Consider the following 22,153-nt stretch of genomic DNA (forward strand, 5'->3'; position numbering starts at 1 on the left):
AGGGTAGATTCACACACAACAGATCTGCAGCGGATTTTACGCTGCAAAATCTGCTGCGGATCCCTTGTCAGTCATTTTGAATGAGGAGACATACTCGCAGCAGAATTGACATCCTGCTGCGAGTATGTAAATGCTGCCTGTTAACTTCCCGCTGGCCGGAGCATACTGTACCTACTCCATGCTCCAGTTTGCTTTGGGGGCTCCCGTCTCGACCTCCCACCACGCACTGATTGGCTGAGTGGGATGTCCGGACGCCCCCCAAGCAAGACAGATGACAAGGGATTCGCAGCGGATTTCTCAGCAAATTTGCTGCGTAAAATCCACTGCGGATCAGTTTGGCTACCCTTAAAAAAATAACATTTGCTGTTCCAAAGAAATTCCCTCAAACTTCCCTAGCCCATTTGGTTCCTAACATACATATTTGTAATTTGTTTGACTTTCAAAAAATTACCCAATTTCTCGTTACCCCAGAGAGAAAAATGTAGCCTTGGTTACTACTGCTAGTTTTGGCTAATAAATACTAAAGCAAAATACAGACCACCAAAGTTCTGCTTTTTGAAGCCGGCCATACTGATTGATGTGACCATTTTTTGTAGAAGCTTCTTCAGTATACATGAATAATGGCTTTTCCCTTTGCTGTGGGAAAGGGAAAATGTGAAGTGACTGTTGGGGTAAGAGCATTTTTGTGAATGTACTTTTTACTTTGTGTCTATTACTTCTAGATGAATCAACCGGATGTTCTTCTTTTAGTTCAGGAAAGCCTGCAACAAAGTGGTAAGATTATTAGCCATGTGCCGTTATAGATCAAAGATTGGATTCCACTGGAGCAGCATATGGCATCTCATCTAAATATTATTCTTGTTTTTTCTGTTTAGATTTATTCACAGACTTTGAGGCTGACTTTCATGCCAGGGTGCCTGTAGTGGTGTGCAGAGAAAAGCAAAGGTTTGTACACATTGACATTATGTGATGCCCTTGGACATTTCTATATATAATGAATGTAATGTAATGTATGTGCACAAAATTTTCTTCTCCCCTGCTTTAAAGTAAATCTGTCAGCTCTGTCCATTCACTTGGTAAACTGCTGACACTGTTTATCTTTAAGGCATGGGGACATATGGTACCTTTCTTATCTGTCTGTGCTTTCATGAAGTATTTTCCAAAGCCTTTGACCTGAGGGGATGCTTCTTGCTCACCATCCCTTACATATGCTTGATTGACAGTCAGCTAGACCCTTAGCATCAGCAGGGTCATGTATGGGAGGGCTAACTATGAGTTGCCTATTTAGTGACTTCACCATGCATCCAATAAAGTGGAATAAAAATTAAGCCTCATGTACATTTAATAAGATATACATTTAGCTATCGCCTTAATCATACTGCAGCGCAGAATAAAAGGAACATTTTTATACTGTCATAATAATATAATATATAATATAATATAACATAATTAAAAAAAACTCCCATGTAAAGCAAGCTCACAGTAAACCAAAATAAAATCTGGAGCTATCCAGAGGATAGATGACACCTGATTTGGTAAGGGGCTGCCCACTGTGTCCCTTCATGAATGAAGCAGCAACATGCATACTGGACTGCTGGTCCCTTATCCACTTGGTCGGTCTCATAGAGTTTGAATGCAGTGACAGTGCTCATACAACCACCACTTTAAAGTGGTACTCCAATCTAGTGTCAGAAAGTAATATAGATTTGTAAATTACTCAAGTTTTCTAGTACTTATCAGCTGCTGTATGTCCTGCAGGAGGTGGTATATTTGTTCCAGTTTGACATATTGCTCTCTGCTGACACCTGTGTGTGTGTGTGTGTGTGTGTGTGTGTATGACAGGAACTGTCCAGAGCAGTGGCATTTGGGCATAGAAAACCGTTCCTGTCACAGGCAGGGGTGGCAGCAGAGAGCACTTTGTCAGACTGGACAGAATACACCATGTCCTGCAGGACCTACAGCTAAGTACTGGAGGACTTGAGGTTTTTGCATAGAAGTAACCTACAGATCTTTATAACTTTCTTCAATCAGTTGATTCGACAGGAAAAAAATATACAGAGTTCCCCCTTCAAGTCTGCACAGTTTTATCAGATCATTTAAAACAGTGACAAGGTGATTTTAGTGTCCTCACTGCTGTTGAGCCATTAAGAGCCCCTTCTATGGTGCAGGGTCACACAGATTTTTCTTTAAGTGAAGTGCACTGTACAGGCCTGTGCTGGTGATTTACACTGAACATTAATATAGGGGGCATGTGGGGGAGAGGGGAAGGTGCTTTGGGAACAGAAATGTAAGAAGTCCTAAATAGGCTGGCACAGTGCTGGGGGTTATTTATACTATACATTATAGTTGGCATGTGAAGGAGAATGGGTTAAGGTAAATTGGCTGCATCCTTAAGGGGTTAAAGACAAGTGATGTGAAGTACCCTTATACACTAAACTATTTTAATAGTTTGGTATTGGTATAAAAATCTAAAAATAACAAAAACTAATGTAAAATCTTTTTTCTGTCTTCTAGTGACCTTATATGTAGAGTGAGTGCTGGCAATGATAACGCTTGTCTCACTACCAACCTTCTGGCTGCCTTGGGTAAACAAGAGTCCAGACTTGTTCCACTGGTGGTGGCTTTCAGATATTGGGCAAAGGTAAAAAAAATGCTACTTGTATTTAAAAAAACATGACATGTCAAAAGTTTTGATGAGTTGGGGGTCTGAGTGCTCAGAAAAACGAGTGGGGAAAGGTTTTGCTCAGTACAGTCCTCTCCCGGGTTTGTGTCACTTGAGGAGACTAATGTATAATGAAAGTCTATGGGGCATGTGTCCTCATAGACACAGAGTGGGAAGAGGATTGGGCAGCAGCTCATTCTATTGATCTTTGGAGTGTGAACACTCAAACCCTGACTGATGAAAATTTTTAACATCTCTGATGTGTCAGAAGTTTTTTCTTTTAGAGAGATCCCATTTGGTTTGAGATCTGCTAAATCATTTAAAAAATTTTCTTTAATATTATACATATTTATTTTAACAGCTATGTGGCATTGATAAGCCAGAAGAAGGTGGCTTACCACCATATGTGGCCGCACTCATGGTGGTGTTCTTCCTCCAGCAAAGAAAGGAGCCAGTTCTTCCTGTTTACCTAGGACCGTGGGTATGTTCTAGTATCACAACTTGGTAGTTATTCTGTAAGAAAAGAGTGAATAAGCCACAAGGGGTTATTTTCTAGAATAAATCTTAAGCTGTCCAAATCAAGCACAGCTCTGGCTAAAGTTTTAAGTGAAATTTTAATTTAACTTTTACAGGGCCATACTTGGTGTCACTATCGTTTCATTTATTTATATTTTTTGCAGAAATCATAGTCCAGGCGATTTTAAGAAACTTTGTAATTGTGTTTATTAGGCAAATATGCCATTATCTGCATTCAAAAAGATTTTTCCCAGTTCCCCCCCCCCCCCCCCCCCCCCCCCCCCCTTCTCTCTCTCATTCACTGCCGGTGATGTAGCTGTAAATTAATTCTTTGTTGTCCTGTTGTGGTGCCTCATCTCCCTCCACCCCTCCCCTCTCCATAGAAAACCACGAAGACAGGGGGAAGAGCTTCAAACTGCTTTTTCATGATAAAAAATGCATTTTTCGGCTAATAAACCAAATTACAAAGTTTCTTAAAATCGCCTGGACTATTGATTTCTGCAAAGAAAATTTAAACGACAGGTACACTTAAACCCCCTTCATTCTCCCAGTGTGCTTTCAATTTCCTGTCGGCACTTCTATAGTCATTGGCTGTTCTTACCAAAAGCACAGTGCTCCCCTGCTTTGCACGCTATTTTGTTCAGTTCCGCTATACCAGATACTGTTCTGACCGCTCCAAGACTGTGTAATACTCTGCATCACTTACACCATTACTACATTCATGTCTTATCCGCTTCTCCAGTGCTGACCTCAGAGCTGATTTCCGCACATTACAGGAGCGGATAAAAGTAACGTTCTGCTGAGATGGTCAGCAGTATAAGACTTGCTTTCCTTGCTGTTAACCCTTTCTGTGCTGCAGTGTGTAAGTGAAATATTTGATAGGCCTAACCTACACTGTCACAAATCAGAAGCTGTGTAAAGGACTTCAGGGCAGGTTTACAGCCTTTAAAAGTGAAAGATATTCAGGAGCATATCTGACATGAATGTAGTACCCTGTATCGGGTGGATTGTGCAGGGGGAACGTCTACAGAGGGAGTTATGTACAGGTGCTGCTTACTACACCGAGACTTACTACATGGGGGGGGGGGTGAGGTTTACTAACAAGACAACTACCTACATCAGGGAAATAAAATTTACTGAGACTAACTACTATGGGGGCCACTCTTCATGTGGGGGGGGGGTGAACATATTGGGCATAACTGCTTATTATGGGGGCACTGTTCCTGTGTGAAGCAATACAATTGCTGCCTCAAACTTTAAAATTGTATTTGAGGTGCCTGCAGGGAGAAAAATGTTCTGTTTCAATACTGAGATTTAGACTGGGTTCACACTCCATTTTTGCAATCCGTATTTTTTTGCAAAAAGGATTAAAACGGATGCAAAAAACTAAGTATTTGTGTGCATCTGTTTTTTGTTTTGTTTTTGTTTTTTGTTTTTTAAAATGGGCACAAAAATAAAATTGACTACTTTTAAGTGTTAAAAAAAACTGTTTTTTTTTTTTAATAATGGGAAGTCAATGGAAAAACGCATGCACACAAATGCATCCGTTTTTTTTTTTTTTTTTACAAAATGGATGAAGAAAACTGATCGCAAAAACGTAGTGTGAACCCAGCCTTAAATCATGAATCGCCCATAATGTTAAATACTGAAAATTTTTGGCCCAGGTCACACAGTCCTAGCTGATACTATTGAATGTTTACTAGAGATGAGCAAACCTCGAGCATGCTCGAGTCGACCCGAACGTTCGGCATTTGATTAGCTGGGGCTGCTGAACTTGGATAAATCTCCAAGGTTGTCTGGAAAACATGGATACAGCCAATGACTATATCCATGTTTTCCACATAGCCTTAGGGCTTTATCAAAGTTCAGCAGCCACCGCTAATCAAATGCCGAAAGTTCGGGTTCTGATCGACTCGAGCATGCTCCAGGTTCGCTCATCTCTAATGTTTACTTATTTCTGTTAATAGTCATATGTTTCTTAACTTTATTAACCACATTGCCATTTTTCTTTAAATAGATTGATGGCTTTACAATTTCTAAAATGGGCCAATTCAGATTGAAAGAACCCAACAATGAATATGTGTTTTGGGAATACTGTTCTCTATCAGACAATGAGAATCAAAGTAATGAAGCATGTCCTAAAGGAAAGGTAAATGTCATTTTAGTTCAGTGTGAAAAATTGAAGGCATCCAGCTCTGTCCCCAAAGAGGCAGCTATGCCAGATATATGGAATTGATGAATAGGACTGATTGACCATAATTGATGCTGCGCCATGGTAATCCAATTTTTGTGTGTGTGTGTGTGTGTGTGTGTGTTTGTGTTTATATGCCAGTATATATGTTAAAGGATAAAAAAGTATGCAAAAAAATAAAAAATAAATTATGCAAAAGTAAATGTGGTAAAGAGATTCAATTTCCTGGTCAAGCATGAAAAAATATACATTTTACCTTTTTACATTGCCTTTGTTGGGCAATCCATTGCAGGGATAGGTGTCTATTCCCCAAGATATTAGAGCAGGTACGCAGTTAAAATGCCACGTTTCATGACCGGCAGTAATATTTTCAAATAGTCGTAATCCTTGGATAAAACCTTGCATAGGCTTTAATTGTATAATGTTGTGGGTTCTTTTTTTTTTTTTTTTTTTTTTTTTTTTTTAGGTTCCACTCTTTTTTGACACAGATAAACAGAGTGCTGCCTCTATTGGTCAACTTTGGGTAGATCTGCTTAGGTTTTATGCACTGGAATTCAACATGGCTGACCTAGTTGTCAATGTCCGTGTAAAAGAAAAGCTGTCTAGAGAATCGAAGGACTGGCCTAAAAAACGAATTGCTATAGAAGGTAACGTTGCTATATTTCTATTTCTTATTTACCCGCTTTGATGATTAATATCTGGTAAAATTGTTATGTAAAAAGGGTTGGCCTCAGTGTCAGGTGATTGGGAACAGTGAAATATTAAAGGGGCATGCTGTCCCTTTTAAATCAACTGGTGTCAAAGTTATATATTTGTAATTTACTTCTATTTAAAAATGTCAAGCATTCCAGTACTGTATGTCCTGCAGGAGGTGGTGGTGTAGTCTTTCTAGTCATCTGATACAGTGCTCTCTGCTGCCACCTCTGTCCATGACAGGAACAGTCCAAAGAAGTATAGGTTTGTATTGGGATTTGCTACTGCTCTGGACAGTTCCTGTCATAGGTGGAGGTGGCAGCAGAGAGCACTGTGTTAGACTGGAAGGAATACACTGCTGCTTGCAGGACATACAGCAGCTTATACGTACTGGCGATTTGTAAGTAGAAGTGAATTAAATATATATCTATATATTTTTTTCTAAAACCAGATGATTTGAAAGAGAATTTCCCTAGAGTACCCCTTTAAGTGCATTCCTTAGAGATGCTTAATAATAAAGGGTCACTTAAACAGGTGAGTGAGAGCACGCAAAGACCAGGAGAGTCAAATATGGAGGCTCACTTGTCCCTAAAGAAAAGTTATGGGGGGAGATTTATCAAACATGGTGTGTGAAACTGGCTCAGTTGCCCCTAGCAACCAATCAGATTCCACCTTTCATTTTCCAAAGAGTCTGAGGAATGAAAGGTGGAGTCTGATTGGTTGCTAGGGGCAACTGAGCCAGTTTCACTTTACACCATGTTTGATAAATCTCGCCCATGGTGTTTTATATAAATGCTTGTCAAATAACGCTAATTTTTCATAACTTAACAATAGTAATCTTTTAAAATCTAGATCCTTACTCTATAAAGAGGAATGTTGCAAGATCAATGAACAGTCAGTTAGTGTATGAGTACCTCCTCCACTGCTTGAAAGCAACCTACAAATATTTTGCCATGCCCCAAACAAAGTCTGGAAAATTCAGCACTCAAAAATCCACCAATTCTGCTACAAATGCGAACAAAGAAGGTGCAAAAAATGCAATGAAGTGTTCAACCTCTGCTCAGAACACAAGCAAGAATCTGGAAGATTTAATAGAAAACCTTGAGAGTCTGGCCTTTCCTGTTATTTCCCAGCTCAATAGCAACCAGGAGTTGGATAGTATAGCAAAGAAGAAGCTGGTGTATGATACCACCTACCCAGATGTTAGTCTTGAAGACGCTGACTGCATAACAGAGGAGATTATTTTAGATGACCCAGAAGATTTCTTCCAGGGCTGTGAAGAACCAGAAAGTCCTCACGAAGATTCTGATGATGATGATGATGATCCCCCTTTAATTGGAAGGGAGGGACAAGGTGATTACATCATGGTTCATCAAAGCTATGAGGAAGACAGTGAAAGCGGAGAGGCAGCTTTGGCAGGCAATGAAGAAACGGACAGCTTGTCTGACTTTGAGGGAGGTGTTGGGACAGAAGGTGAGGAAATTGGCTTGGAAAGCAGTGACCTCTATGTTAGAAAAGGGGATGTAGAGGAGGAGAGCACAGAGGGTACTGATGAACTAGAGGAAACTGCCCATGAATTTGGACAGGCACCTGTAACTAATTCAGATGATGATGAGGAGGAGGAGGAAGATGAGGAAGAGTCTAGTTTAATATTGAATCATAGGGAACATCTAGATCTCCTTGATGACGACGATGAGTTGGATAACACCTACACTGGCACAGTGGTTGAATTGTCGGAAGATGACCAATATGGACTAGTACCTGCCGGCAGCTCTAAAGACCGTGAAAATATTAATGAAGGACTTGGTGACACAACACTCCCAAAAGCACAAGATGCCAAGAAGCCCTTGCCCGTTACTGAAAGCTCGGTCAGTGAAGAGATGTGTATGTTTTATGAATTCAACAAACCAACGTTTACAAAAGGCAAGGTGAGTGGTGAAACCGTTCCACCTAGATTCCTTTCGTGTTATTTGAAGTAGCTTTTTCTCTTCATTTAAAGTTTGATACATGTCACATGACCTTTTGGTCAGTAGGAGTCCTGTTGACAGAAGGGGCCAAGTGCTCAGAAGAGCATTTCTACCCATGCCTATGATCAGCTTTGCTGGACTACCGGTCTGTGGCAGGCTTAGTGCTTTGTCGTTACCCATGGTTCTGGGTTATTCCATTAAATGCTATCTCTTTGCATGTTCTGGAAGTGAAGGATATAATGCATCCATGAATGATACTTCCATAGTTACGTAGTACGGTTGAAAAGACTCATGTCTTTTCTGCAAGATTTCTGGATTATTTCTAATCAAGCAATCTCTTTTTCTGATCTATCATCAGGATTAAGCTTTGCTGGTGGGCTTTAACTTACATTCCTATACAGTTAAAATGTTTGTTCGTTTTTTCTTTTTTCATTGTATTTGCAATTCAGCTTCCCACTGTTGTATGTAACTTGTGTAAGAAAGAAGGGCATCTAAAGAAGGACTGTCCAGAAGACTTTAAAAAAATTGAACTGGAACCTTTGCCACCACTCACTGCTAAATTCCGACAGCTCTTGGATCAAGTTTGCATTCAATGTTACGGTAAGTGTATCTACAGAAGGGGAAGGATGTTCTGACATTGACAACTCTCAATCACATCCTTTAAAATACATGAACATTAGAGATGAGCGAACCAGGTTCGAGTCGATCCGAACCCGAACTTTCGGCATTTGATTAGCGGTGGCTGCTGAACTTGGATAAAGCTCTAAGGTTGTCTGGAAAACATGGATACAGCCAATGACTATATCCATGTTTTCCACATAGCCTTAGGGCTTTATCCAACTTCAGCAGCCACCGCTAATCAAATGCCGAAAGTTCGGGTTCGGATCGACTTGAACCTTGAGCATGCTCATCTCTAACATCTAGCAATGCATCTACTAAACATGGCTTCATAATTCTGCTGGTTGGTAAAACCAGCCACCAGTTTTTGACCAATCTTTCTCCATTTTTACATATTTTTTAACTTTAAAAGTTCATTGTGAATATGCATCCAATACATAGGAATCTTACACTTTTTTTTTTTTTTTTTTTTTTTTTCCTTTTATATCACTGGTCTTGTTTTGCACAGAGGATTTTCGTCCTACTTCCCTAGAAGATAAGGCTCGGGAGCATATAAGACAAGATCTGGAGGATTTTATCAGACGTGAATTTAAGGGTAAATATAGTTTAATATCTAACCTATTTGACCATATAGATCAGCCACTGTAACCTGATTGTTAGTAACTGCAAGCATTGTTGTTTATGGAGAATCTGGTTCCCATAACATACGGTGATTATCATTTCAACAGGTCTCTGTTACCCTTTATATTAGACCAAGAAGCAAGCAAACGCTTGTTCATTAGCTGATCATACAGCTTTCCCTTGTTAAAAAAAAAAAAAAAAAATCCTTTTGATGGCTGACAAATGGTGGTATGAAAGGATCTGTCATAGTTCTACATGATAACCAAACTGCTTAAAGTGACTGTGTACCCCCAATCTGCCCACCCCAAACAGCTTGTACCCTCAGATAGCTGCTTTTAATCCAAGATCTGGGGTCTGTTCGGCAGGTGATGTAGTTATTGTCCTGAAAACTTTTAAACTTGCAGCCCTGTGCCAAAAGGCCGTGGCCTAGAGTATCTTTGCATTAGGCTGGCACACCCTCCCTGTCCCTCCTCATTAGGAATGCTCCAGGCAGATTTTCTACTATTCGTCACCTGTGTCAGCACGGCACATGGGCTGAATAGTTAAAGCATCTGTGCAGTGTTCAGACAAGTGAGGAATAAAATACCTGGCTGGAGCATTCCTAATGATGAAGAGGGCGGGGACGAGGGACAGAGAGGTTGTGCCGGCCTAATGCACAGACACTCTAGGCCATGCCCGTTTGACACAGGGCTGCAAGTTTAAAAGTTGTTTTTAGGACAATAACTGCATCACCTGCCGAACGGACTTCAGGACAGATCTTGGATTAAAAGCAGCTATCCGAAGGTACAAGTGGTTTGGGGGGGGGGGACAGATTGTTGGTACAGAGTCGCTTTAAAGGGTGATCAAGATTTGTGCCACTTAAAAGGGAATCTGTCCGCCTGAGTAAAATCGCCTGAAAGAAGGCAAAACTGTACTTAACAGTTTCTTTCCATCTTCTCTTTATAGGAGCCAGGCTCAGTTTGTTTGGTTCTTCAAAAAATGGCTTTGGTTTCAAACAGAGTGACTTGGATATCTGCATGACTTTTGAGGGACTTGAAACTGCTGAGGTAATAGAAACACTTTATAGTAAAATATAGTGCTATGCAGTAGGCACTCTAATGACCACTTTCTCTGGTGTTTTGTGTTTTTTGTTTTTTTTGTTCCTATTTTCCCTTTTTCATAGGAACTGGATTCTATAAGGACCATTGAAGATTTGGCAAGGCTTCTTAGAAGACATCAGGGTAATCTTGACCTGTTAAGATGACTAGACACAGTTTAACTGTTTAGACACCAATTAGACATCCAGGGATTTAGGGCCTCTGCAAATACTGAAAATCCAAGTGCAAAACCTTGGATTGCTGATACTTTGACCCTGCATTTTGCAGATTTCGCTGTGGTTTGGTATGGAGATTAGCCCCATATAATAGCATTCGTACCTGATAAGGTTTCTGCACCATGTAGACTACAGTACAGATTCCCATTAAAGATACTGGGATGCTGGTATTAAATGTTCACTTTTAGGGCTTTCAAATAGTGGGTTGTAAAGGCAACTTGTGTCTTCTAATATTCGCACACTGGGACGAAAAGAAGCTATACTGAGATTATCCTTGTAATGCCTTGTACCTGGTCAGTTAGATTATTGGCTGGGTGAGGTGTACTATGTAGGAGCAAGAGAAGGAAAACATTCTGTACTTTTGTTACATGCTAATGAGGTTTTTTTTTTTTTTTTTTTTTTCCCATTATTTAAGGTTTGAGGAACATTCTTCCCATTACTACAGCTAAAGTGCCAATTGTAAAGTTTTACCATGTACGAAGTGGTCTTGAAGGAGACATCAGTTTATACAACACGCTGGTAAGTATATAAGAGATACTAAGTCACTTACTGGGACAGTATTGTAGTCTGTGTGAAGTTAGTTCCATTGCATTGTTTTCCAATGTGTGGAAGTAGGCACAAAACTGTTGTAGGCTTTACAGAAAGGATACTGCAACCTTATTGCTGGTTTTCCACAAGTTCCTCAGTACTGAGTGCAACAGCAAAGTTCGCTTCCCAGTAAATGCAATTTTTGAGACTTGCAGAGTGGCGGTCAGACTCCTGTGATCTGGAAGGTTAAAACAATCTCTGAATAGGGGGTAATAGATGGTAAAGCCCATTTAAGTGTAAATTCACACGGACGTAACCGCAGTGGATTTCACACTGTGCGAGTTTGCAGCAAAATTCGCTGGCCCTGGCCCCATTAACCCCCGCCGCCCGGTATGATACATTACCTGCACCACGATCTGGCCGCATCTCAGGCTCCCGGAGGTCCCGCGCAGCCAATCAGTGCACGGCCCCGCCACAGTCACTGATTGGCCGTGTGGGACCTCCAGGAGCCTCAGATGTGGCTGGGACGTGGTGCAGGTAATGTACAATCACGGGCGGCGGAGGTTAATGGGGCCGGGACTTACATACTCGCAGTGGGATGACAATCCAGCTGCGAGTATGTAATCACATTGGAAGTGACAGGGGAGGTATCCGCAGCAGATTTTGCCGCAAACTCGCTGCGTGAAATCCGCTGCAGATACGTCCGTGTGAATTTACCTTAAAGCATCTGTAGTTTTGCCATCAATTATGAACTCCTATTACAACCAAATGTTTGTGTATTTTCAGGCTCTTCATAACACTCGTCTTTTAGCATCTTATGCTGCCATCGACCCAAGAGTCAAATATCTTTGTTATATTATGAAAGTCTTCACCAAGGTATAGGTTATGCTCTTATTTTTTTTCAAATCAGGTTAGTCTTTGTTGACCCAATCCTACAGTGTTACACTTTTCTCAATAGATGTGCGACATTGGAGATGCTTCACGTGGTAGCCTTTCTTCATATGCATACACTCTTATGGTGCTGTACTTTCTTCAGCAGAGGAATCCACCTGTTATCCCTGTTCTCCAAGAGGTAAGCTGGAATTCAAACATGATTATCATTCAAATCATTTTAAAAGCTGATCTGGCTTATTGTGTTCTCACTTCCATTTAGCCAGCAGTTTAATCTTGTAATATACCACAGTTCCCATTCTAAGGGCCCTATTACACAAACAGATTATCTGACAGATTTTTTTTAAAGCCAAAGCCAGGAATGGATTTGAAAAGAGGAGAAATCTGTCTTTCCTTTACCTGTTCTTAGTTTTTAGTCCATTCCTGGCTTTGGCTCAAAAAAATCTCAGATAATCTGTTGGTGTAATAGGGCCTTAAGACTTGATTTGAAAGGGAACCAATCACCGTTCAATAGTGTCTGCAGCTATAAATACAGTCTAATAGGGCTGGGAGCACTGTTTGCAAACGTGTAAGCATCTGCGTTACACAATTCCCCCAAAAATTACCTTTGTATATCTCCCGCACCATAGGTAATAATACTTAACTTAAGCATGTGGTGAACTAGATGTCCTGAGCAGCGAAGTAGTCACCACTGGCAAGAGAAGTCCTCTGTAATAACGTCTGTGATTCCTAAGGCCCAATTACACGAAACGATTATTGAACGTATTTGGCCGATTGTGGGCCATTGCGGCTGATCGCTTTGTCTAATAAAGGGCCTTTTACCTTCTTTCCACATGTTTAAAGATGAAGGGCAACAATAGCAACCATCTAATGCCATCACTCTGTAATAGAAGCAGCAGACTGTCGCTTTCTCCTATGGGCTGCCCGGAAGATCTAAAGATTGTCTGGGGAGCTCCACACTTACACTTCCCCGCTCGCTGTTGGCACGTGTAATATTGCCGGCATTGAGCTGGGAACAAGGGGCAAGAGACCGCTGACCTGACAGGTCGGCGCTCGCTTGCTCCCTCTGATTTCCCCATGTGAATAGGGGTTTTACTCTAGAAACTGGCAGCGCCAGAGGCGGGATTACACAGGATTCTTCCTGCTAGTGGTGACTCTTTCACCTCTTAAGTTGCCCTGAGAAGCACTGCGTTGTTTTTTTTTTTTTTTCTTCTCCCTCCCTTTCCCCCAGCAACAGCCTTGCACATATACTTGCCATTAATGATCAGTGTCTCCCGGTTTCATTTCGGTCCTATGGCGCCCTTCGGTCCCTGCTGGCAGTGACGTCGCAATTCTTCTGCCAATTTTCTTTCTACAGTGCTTTTGAAGGCTAGAAGTCAGGGTCTCCGATGCATCTGAGAGCACACTCTTAGCGTTGCACTGGAGACCTTGACTTTCAGCATCCTTCGCTATGGGTCAGTCAGTGAATAGGTCACTTGGGCGCCCGTGGGATTTGAATGGTACCATAGGACCAGAAAGAAGGCATGCTGTGGGACACTGATCATCAATGGTAAGTATATGTGCCAGCCTGCAGCAGGGGTTAAAAAAAAAAAATAAATAAAAAAAAAGCATGATGCTGCTAAAAGTATAATGTACATACAGCTTGGGAAAACTTACAAAGCTTCAGTAACTAAAGATGAGCAAACGGTCTGCTCTACATTTGACACCAGTGGCTGGAGAAGTTAGGTGCAGCTTGCAATTGGCTGTACGACACATGATCACTCTGGTAAAATAAGTGAAAAAAGACCAGCAGGAGCCATCATCTGTGGACCAGCAGGGCATGGAACAGCTGAGTAATGTTTTATTACAACAGTTCCCGCTGCTTGTTTCACTTAAAACTCTTGGCCATTACCTTTTAAAGGGGTACTCGGCAAAAATAAATAAAAATCTTTTCAAATCAACCGGTGCCAGAGATTTATAATTTAGTACTTTCAAAAAAATCTCCAGTCCAAATCTTCCAGTACTTATTAGGTGCTGTTAGTCCTGCAAGAAGTGGTGGTGGAGGTTTTCTATGGGTATTTTCTACTTCCGCTGTCATGGACAGAGGTGGCAGCAGAGAGCACGGTGTCAGACAGAAAAAAAAATACAGGACATACAGCTGCTAAGTCCTGGAAGACTGGAGATTTTTCTTAATATGAGTAAATTAGAAATCCTATTAGAATAGAAATATAGTCCAAAAAAGGGGATTATCTTAGGGAATGCTGAAACATAGGTAGATTCTAGATGTTTGTTACTGCTGCACCTTGTGAAATGCTGTGCGTTAGCTTTGACTTATTCTTTCTAAACCATGTTTACAATGCCACTTTGTTCTAGATCTACACTAATGGCTGTAAGCCTGAAATACTGGTTGATGGCTGGAATGTGTATTTCTTTTCCCAGATAGAAGACTTGGTAAGTGCTTTGTGTAATAAGCCTGTATGAAAAGTATGCAGTGTACAGCCCTGAAAAACAAGCGCTCACATTGTTCTAAAAATAATGCTTTTCATGTCCTAGAAGTAGCTGAGCTGATCCTACATGCAAGACTTACTGACAAGTTTAAGGTTTCTTTTGACATTGTTTTATTGTCAAATAGGACTTTGGATTTTTTTGGCCAGTGCCTCTCGCAATATGAAGAGGACTAGATAAAACTGCCTGACTGTGTCTGTGTGGCAAACCTATTTTTAGACCATATTCTTAAAGGGGAAAAGTATGAGATTGCAGGGGTCTGACCAGTGTACCTCCTGGGGATGTCTCGATTGGTGCCCTGGCTTCTTTGTTATGAATTGAGCCATGGGTTGGCACGTGTCTCTCAGTTCTATTCATTCTCTAAGGAGGCTCGAGACCTGCAGCTCAGTTTGTAACAAAGGAGCCGGGTCGCCGATGGATCCCCGGGGATATGGAGGTCAGTTAGGGGGTTAAGGATGCTGACTTTTACATAATCGCAGCAGGATGAAAAAAGGACACAGAGCGTGAAATCCGCTGCAGATATGATACGTGTGAACATACCCTAAGGGTGCGTTTACACCTACAGGATCTGCAGCTGATTTTCTGCCCAAAATCATACTTTGATCTCGTCCCCGCTGTATGCAAATTCTAGTAAGGTAGTCATGTGGGCGTTTGTTCAGGCCGAGTAGTCACTGCCTCTGGGGGGCGGGGTTTGGCTGTAATCACTCCTCTATGGGTGTCATTCACAGCCCCCTGACACTGCATCATCATCCGGGGGGCGGGGCTAGGACTGTGTAGCTGAGATACAGCACAGTGGCTACCTATCCCTTGTACTGTGTATGTGTGAACTGGCCTCACATTACTGGCAGCTGCTGCTTTACACAGCCTCCCTAAATGGATGATTCTAACCTGCAAAAGGGTTAGAATCGTTCATTCAGGGACACTCTTAACCCCCCTCCTCTCTCTCCACATGTTCTGTGTGACTCCATCGCCCTAAGACAGCAGCTTCTTTCTTTCTTTCTTTCTTTCTTTCTTTCTTTCTTTCTTTCTTTTTCTTTCTTTCTTTTTCTTTCTTTTTCTTTCTCTTTCTTTTTCTTTCTTTTTCTTTCTTTTTCTTTCTCTTTCTTTTTCTTTCTTTTTCTTTCTTTTTCTTTCTTTTTCTTTCTTTTTCTTTCTTTTTCTTTCTTTTTCTTTCTCTTTCTTTTTCTTTCTTTTTCTTTCTTTTTCTTTCTTTTTCTTTTTCTTTCTCTTTCTTTTTCTTTCTTTTTCTTTCTCTTTCTTTTTCTTTCTTTTTCTTTCTCTTTCTTTTTCTTTCTCTTTCTTTTTCTTTCTTTTTCTTTCTTTCTTTTTCTCTCTTTCTTTTTCTTTCTTTCTTTTTCTTTCTTTCTTTTTCTCTCTTTCTTTTTCTCTCTTTCTTTTTCTTTCTTTCTTTTTCTCTCTTTCTTTTTCTTTCTTTCTTTTTCTTTCTTTCTTTTTCTTTCTTTCTTTTTCTTTCTTTCTTTTTCTTTCTCTTTCTTTTTCTTTCTCTTTCTTTTTCTTTCTCTTTCTTTTTCTTTCTTCAAACTTTCGGCATTTGATTAGTGGTGGCTGCTGAACTTGAATAAAGCCCTAAGGCTATGTGGAAAACTTTGGTATAGTCATTAACTGTATCCATGTTTTCTAGACAACCTTAGGGCTTTATCCAACTTCAGCAGCCCCTGCTAATCAAATGCCAATCGTTCGTGTTTGGATGGACCCAAACCCGGTTCGCCCGTCTCTGATTCTACCCCTTTTGGGTTAGAATCATCTATTCAGGGACGCTGTGTAAAGCAGCAGCTGACTGTATGTGAGGCCAGTTCACACATACACAGTACAGGGGATAGGGAGCTGATGTGCTGTATCTCAGCTACGCTGTCCCAGCCCCGCCCCGGATGATGATGCAGTGACGGGGCTGTGAATGACTCCCATAGAGGTGTGATCACAGCCAAACCCCGCCCCCGAGGCCGTGACTACTCGGCCTGAACAAACTCCCGCATGACTACCTTACTAGAATTTGCATACAGCGGGGACGAGATCAAAGTATGATTTTGGGCTGTATGGGGCAGGGGCAGATGCTATAGATGTGTGGAAAGCGTGTTGGAGAGTGTATTAGCACATATTGGCCTCATATCAAATTTTTTTTTTTTTTTTTTTTTTTTTTTTTTAGGTAATTGGTTCCTGTTTAAGCAAGTTGCTTACAGCCATAACATAGCTTCACTTTAGCCTCAATATTACAGCCACAATGCAGATTCTCATACCTAATTTACCTATTTCTATTAGCTGAATTTATGACTGCTTTATTTGCATTCACTTCTTTTAAGACTGCTTCAAGGTATTGTACTTTAATTTTCAGGCAAAATACTGGCCGGAATATGGAAAAAATAAGGAATCTGTTGGCGAACTATGGCTGGGCCTCCTTCGCTTTTACACTGAAGACTTTGATTTTAAAGAACATGTCATCTCCATCAGAAAGAAAAGCTTGCTGACCACTTTTAAAAAGCAGTGGACATCCAAGTATATTGTCATTGAAGGTGTGTACATTTATTTGTATTAAGCATTGATATGCAAGTTATTCAGCAGCTTTAATAATGCAGCACCCATTGTATAGTATGGGATGTCCTAAATGTTTATCTAAACATTTTTATTATAGAAAAAAAAAAAAAAAAATATATATATATATATATATAATATATATATATATATATATATATATATATATATTTATCCGGGGCAGATGTGGGCACATACATGCAGCACTGTCCAGGGAGAGAGGGGTTACAGCTATGGAGAGATTACCTCCAAAGGCCTGTCCCCTGATGAAAGCCCCAGCCTGAAGTGAATCAGCCTGAAGTGAATCAGCCTGAAGTGAATCAGCCTGAAGTGAATCAGCCTGAAGTGAATCAGCCTGAAGTGAATCAGCCTGAAGTGAATCAGCCTGAAGTGAATCAGCCTGAAGTGAATCAGCCTGAAGTGAATCAGCCTGAAGTGAATCAGCCTGAAGTGAATCAGCCTGAAGTGAATCAGCCTGAAGTGAATCAGCCTGAAGTGAATCAGCCTGAAGTGAATCAGCCTGAAGTGAATCAGCCTGAAGTGAATCAGCCTGAAGTGAATCAGCCTGAAGTGAATCAGCCTGAAGTGAATCAGCTATGATTTTGAAGGAGAGGGAGACTTCCTGGGTTAGAGTACAGGGTGGTAGACCACGCTATGCAGACCATGCCTCCCCTCCACTTGTGCTCCCACCCAGTAGAGGGAGCTCTTAAACCAAGACACAATTTTGAAACTGAGCTTTTAAACCAAAACGCTCTTAAACCACGTTACTCTTAAACCAAGGTACCTGTGTGTATATGTGTGTGTGTGTATATGTGTGTGTGTGTGTGTGTGTGTGTGTGTGTGTGTGTATATGTGTGTGTATATATGTATATATATAATATGAGAGAGATAGAGATAATCTCTATTTTCTCAAAATCAGCTGGTGAGAGTGTAATTAAGGGGCAAAGAGCCCTAAACAGGCACTGGGAAGCGGAGAGGACCCATACCTCTGCTCTTGCATCCGGTTCTCTGACTGCTAGAGCTCAGTCAGAGGGCTGGGGAGAACCCCTGACTCTTCAGCCTCTAGGACATTAAAAGTATGCGTACATGTATGTGAACTCTTTTATTCTGGCTTTTTTTTTTTCTCCCTCACATTTTTCAATCGAAAAGAGAAAATTTTAGGTTAAAGGAGAAGTCCGGCCAAAATTATTATTTTTTTATGTTATTACTTATGGAAAGTTATACAATTTTCTAATGTACATTATGGGAAATGATCATATACTGCTATTTCCCTTAATTTAGTGTATCAGGAAGTGTTAGAATTATCTCTGAAGCAGTGACGTCACGACGAAAGGTGTAATGGTGTGAGTACCATTGACTTCTATATATAGTGCGCCCCTGCTGGACACTCCATAGGAATTACAGTATATGTAATGTTATGCACTGTACTTTTGTGACTTCATGAATACATTTATGGAATACTTTGGGGAGCAAGTGTCCTTGCTCTCTAAAGTATCCCATAAATGTATTCAATGAATACATTTGCTGGGCACAGAGCAGGGAGGGAGAGAGGTGCCATCTACCTCCCCCCTCCCTGCTCGGTGCTGGAAACATATACAAAGTACTACTCTGCAGATAATGGGGGAGTAGTACCTTTTGCTATCCCTATCACCGCCCACTCCGCCACTCACACGGGCTGCTTTTCATGCCCCCCGCCGCTCCCCCTCCTCCCGGCTTCAAACTTACTATCGCGCCGCTGATTCCCCGCCGCTCCTCACTATCCGACCAGCCGCTGACTCCGGCCCGCCTGCTCGCACGCCCCGTTCCTCACACTATCTATCTGGCCGCCGCTCTCTGCTCTTGCATGCCGGCTGTGTCAGCCCGCCCCCCACCCCGGCCGGGGACACCAGGAAGCGCCGTGCTCCCGGCCGGGGTGGGGGCGGGCTGACGCGGCCGGCGTGCAAGAGCAGAGAGCGGCGGCCAGATAGTGTGAGGAACGGACGGGAGTCAGCGGCCGGCCGGATAATGAGGGGCGGCGGGGAATCAGTGGCGCGATAGTAAGCTTGAAGCCAGGAGGGCGAGGGGCGGGGGGGCATGAAAAGCGGTGTGAGCTGCGGCGGAGCGGGCGGTGATAGGGATAGCAAAAGGTACTACGCTCCCATTATCTGCAGATAATGGGGGAGTAGTACTTTGTATATGTTCCCAGCAGGGAGGGGGGAGGTAGATGGCACCTCTCTCCCTCCCTGCTCGGTGCCCAGCAAATGTATTCATTGAATACATTTATGGGATACTTTGGGGAGCAAGGATACTTGCTCCCCAAAGTATTCCATAAATGTATTCATGAAGTCACAAAAGTACAGTGCATAACATTACATACACTGGACACTCCATAGGAATTACAGCAGGGGCGCACTATATATAGAAGTCAATGGTACTCATTGACTTCTATATAGAGAGCGCCCCCTGCTGGACACTCCATAGGAATTACACCTTTCGTCGTGACGTCACTGCTTCAGAGATAATTCTAACACTTCCTGATACACTAAATTAAGGGAAATAGCAGTATATGAGCATTTCCCATTATTAATTTACATTAGAAAATTGTATAACTTTCCATAAGTAAAAAAATAATTTTGGCCGGACTTCTCCTTTTAAATACCTACACAAAGCCTATACTAGTACACACTGTTTATGGAGAAACAAAAACATTGTGGCACAATTTCAACCTTTAAAAAAAGCTAAACACAATTTTTGTCTGGAAGCCGCATAACCTAATACTGTACTCAATTTTTTTTTCCCATATAAAAATAGACCCTTTTGACCTAACTCACAACCTTGGAGCTGGATTATCCAGGAAGAGTAAGTATTTTTATGTCTGTGCCTAATATACATTGCTCATAGCACTGGCATAAATAATCTTGTATTCTGTTTTACCTCACAGTGACAAATTTTATAATGAAAGCTTTTATCAATGGGAGACGTTTATTTGGCACTCCAGTAAAAGGAATCCCTAAGGAATATCCATCCAAAATGGTAAAGTACAGTTTAAATAGTGGTTTGAGCCACCATGCGGATTACTGTGTAAAATTATATAGATAGATAGTTATATTTGAAAAGTGTTAATATTTTATTTAGCTTTCGTAAGAAGGTACAGTAGAACCCCCCCCCCCTGCACTATGCATCTTGTAATCTGCTGTATTGCAAGCTGTGAAAGGAAAAAAAAGCTGTCCAAAATGTTAGTGTCACTGTCATTAATATATATTATATATATTTATTTATTATAATTTTTTAAAATTTTTTTTTTATTTATTTTTTTGCAGAAATCAATAGTCCAGGTGATTTTAAGAAACTCTGTAATTGGGTTTATTAGCCGAAAAATAAAATTTTATTATGAAAAAGCAGTTTGAAGCTCTCCCCCTGTCTTCATTTTTCTTCTATGGAGAGAGGGAAATGAGGTGCCAAAACAGGGCAACAAAGAGTTAATTTAAAGCTACATCACCCGGCTCACTCCTCTGATGTCACCACTGACTTCTGAAGAGCACTCTGAACACCCCCCCCCCCCCCCCCCCTGTAATGCTTTGTTCTCTGCTCTCTGCTGGTGACTAATCTCCCTCCATCCTCCTCCCCCATTCCCCTCTCTACAGCACAGACAGGATCCATCTGATTGAAATTTCCTGATTCTGAGCAGTGGATGACAGAAACGGAGGGCGGACCTGGGAAAAGGCTTTGTAATTGGGTTTATTAGGCAAATATGCCATTATCTGCATTTAAAAAGTTTCTCAAAATTGCCTGGACTATTGATTTCTGCAAAAAAAAAATTTTTATGACAGTGACTTTAACCTCTTAAAGGGGTATTCCAGGGAAAATCAATAATTTAGCAAAGGAAAGGGTTAACCAAGGTTAACACTTTCCTAATATACTTACCTGTTGTTTTTTGTCCCCCCAAGGAGATCTCCGGTCCGGTCACGTGATCTTGTGGCTCGGATCCTCTTCCGGTTCGGTGACGTCACCCAGCCGGCGTCGCTCTCCGTCTCATTAGCAGCAGAGCACTGAACCCTGACTGGCTTGGTAGCGTGTAGCCAATCAGGGTTCAGTGCTCTGCATCCCCACCACGCTTCAGAGTGGGGGTCCCCCGAGGCTGCAGTAATTTATCAGGGGTCGTCGGGCTCAGTGCCGGTCACCAGTTACATGGGCCGGCACTGCACTACAGCCAGCAGGTGAATGCGGGGTCTGGCGTCAATCATCACTCCGCAGAACCCCCCCCCCACCTTGTGAGCGATGCCGACAGAGTTCCGGGAGGGGATGCGGCGGGCGGCATTACTTCATTCATAGCTACCAGACACCCGGCTGCCCGCTGCATCCCTTCCCCCCAGGGACTCGGGGTCGGCATCGGTGGGGAAGTAATGTGTATCGGCTGCTGATTCCCCCCCCCCCCCCCCCCCCCTCCCTGTGTCCCTGTCAGAGATCACTCACCCCCGGAGCGTGCTGCTGGCCCCCGATCTCTGCACTGGTCTGAAGCACCTGTACTCAGCTGACAGGCTCTGTGTACGGAGCAAGAAATCTCTCCTGCCTCACTCACACAGAGCCTGTCAGCTGAGTACAGGTGCTTGAGACCAGTGCCGAGATCGGGGCCAGCAGCACGCTCCGGGGGTGAGCGATCTCTGACAGGGCCACAGGGAGGAGGGGGAAAGTCCTGCAAAGTAATATGTATTTGCTGCTGATTATAAATAAATAATCAAACATGTTTGCTATGGCGCGTGCGTAATCACCCAAACTATTAATTTATCACATTCCTGATCTCGTACGGTAAATGGCGTAAGCGCAAAAAAATCCCAAAGTGCAAAATTGAGCATTTTTGGTCTCATCAAATCCAGAAAAAATGTAATAAAAAGCGTTCAAAAAGTTGTATATGCGCAATCAAGGTACCGATAGAAAGTACACATAATGGCGCAAAAAATAACACCTGACACAGCCCCATAGACCAAAGGATAAAAGCGCTATAAGCCTGGGAATAGAGCGATTTTTAGGAAGGTATATTAACCCTTTCAAGCAAAAGTCAGTAAATTTACTGACCTGCTTCAGATGCTCACTGTTTACACAAACAGAGACCAGGAGCTGCAACTTAACTTTCAGCTGATAGCTGA

At 41.9% G+C, this 22,153-nt stretch overlaps 1 protein-coding gene across 2 annotated transcripts in view; it reads left to right on the forward strand.

The window, feature by feature from the left end:
- TUT7 (terminal uridylyl transferase 7) overlaps positions 1-22,153 on the forward strand; it is a 54,201-nt gene that overhangs the window by 20,826 nt on the left and 11,222 nt on the right. For both annotated transcript variants that reach the window (XM_069961768.1, XM_069961767.1), the window contains 18 exons: positions 723-774; positions 876-945; positions 2,515-2,641; positions 3,024-3,143; positions 5,196-5,327; positions 5,836-6,016; positions 6,915-7,990; positions 8,479-8,629; positions 9,156-9,242; positions 10,214-10,314; positions 10,431-10,488; positions 10,996-11,099; positions 11,895-11,984; positions 12,067-12,180; positions 14,352-14,429; positions 16,834-17,011; positions 19,821-19,868; positions 19,951-20,042. In XM_069961768.1, coding sequence (XP_069817869.1) covers positions 723-774; positions 876-945; positions 2,515-2,641; positions 3,024-3,143; positions 5,196-5,327; positions 5,836-6,016; positions 6,915-7,990; positions 8,479-8,629; positions 9,156-9,242; positions 10,214-10,314; positions 10,431-10,488; positions 10,996-11,099; positions 11,895-11,984; positions 12,067-12,180; positions 14,352-14,429; positions 16,834-17,011; positions 19,821-19,868; positions 19,951-20,042 — 2,859 coding nt within the window. The remainder of the gene's footprint in view (positions 1-722; positions 775-875; positions 946-2,514; positions 2,642-3,023; positions 3,144-5,195; positions 5,328-5,835; positions 6,017-6,914; positions 7,991-8,478; positions 8,630-9,155; positions 9,243-10,213; positions 10,315-10,430; positions 10,489-10,995; positions 11,100-11,894; positions 11,985-12,066; positions 12,181-14,351; positions 14,430-16,833; positions 17,012-19,820; positions 19,869-19,950; positions 20,043-22,153) is intronic.

This window comes from Dendropsophus ebraccatus, chromosome 3 (genome assembly GCF_027789765.1).
Source record: "Dendropsophus ebraccatus isolate aDenEbr1 chromosome 3, aDenEbr1.pat, whole genome shotgun sequence".
In the NCBI taxonomy this organism is placed as follows: Eukaryota; Metazoa; Chordata; class Amphibia; order Anura; family Hylidae; genus Dendropsophus; species Dendropsophus ebraccatus.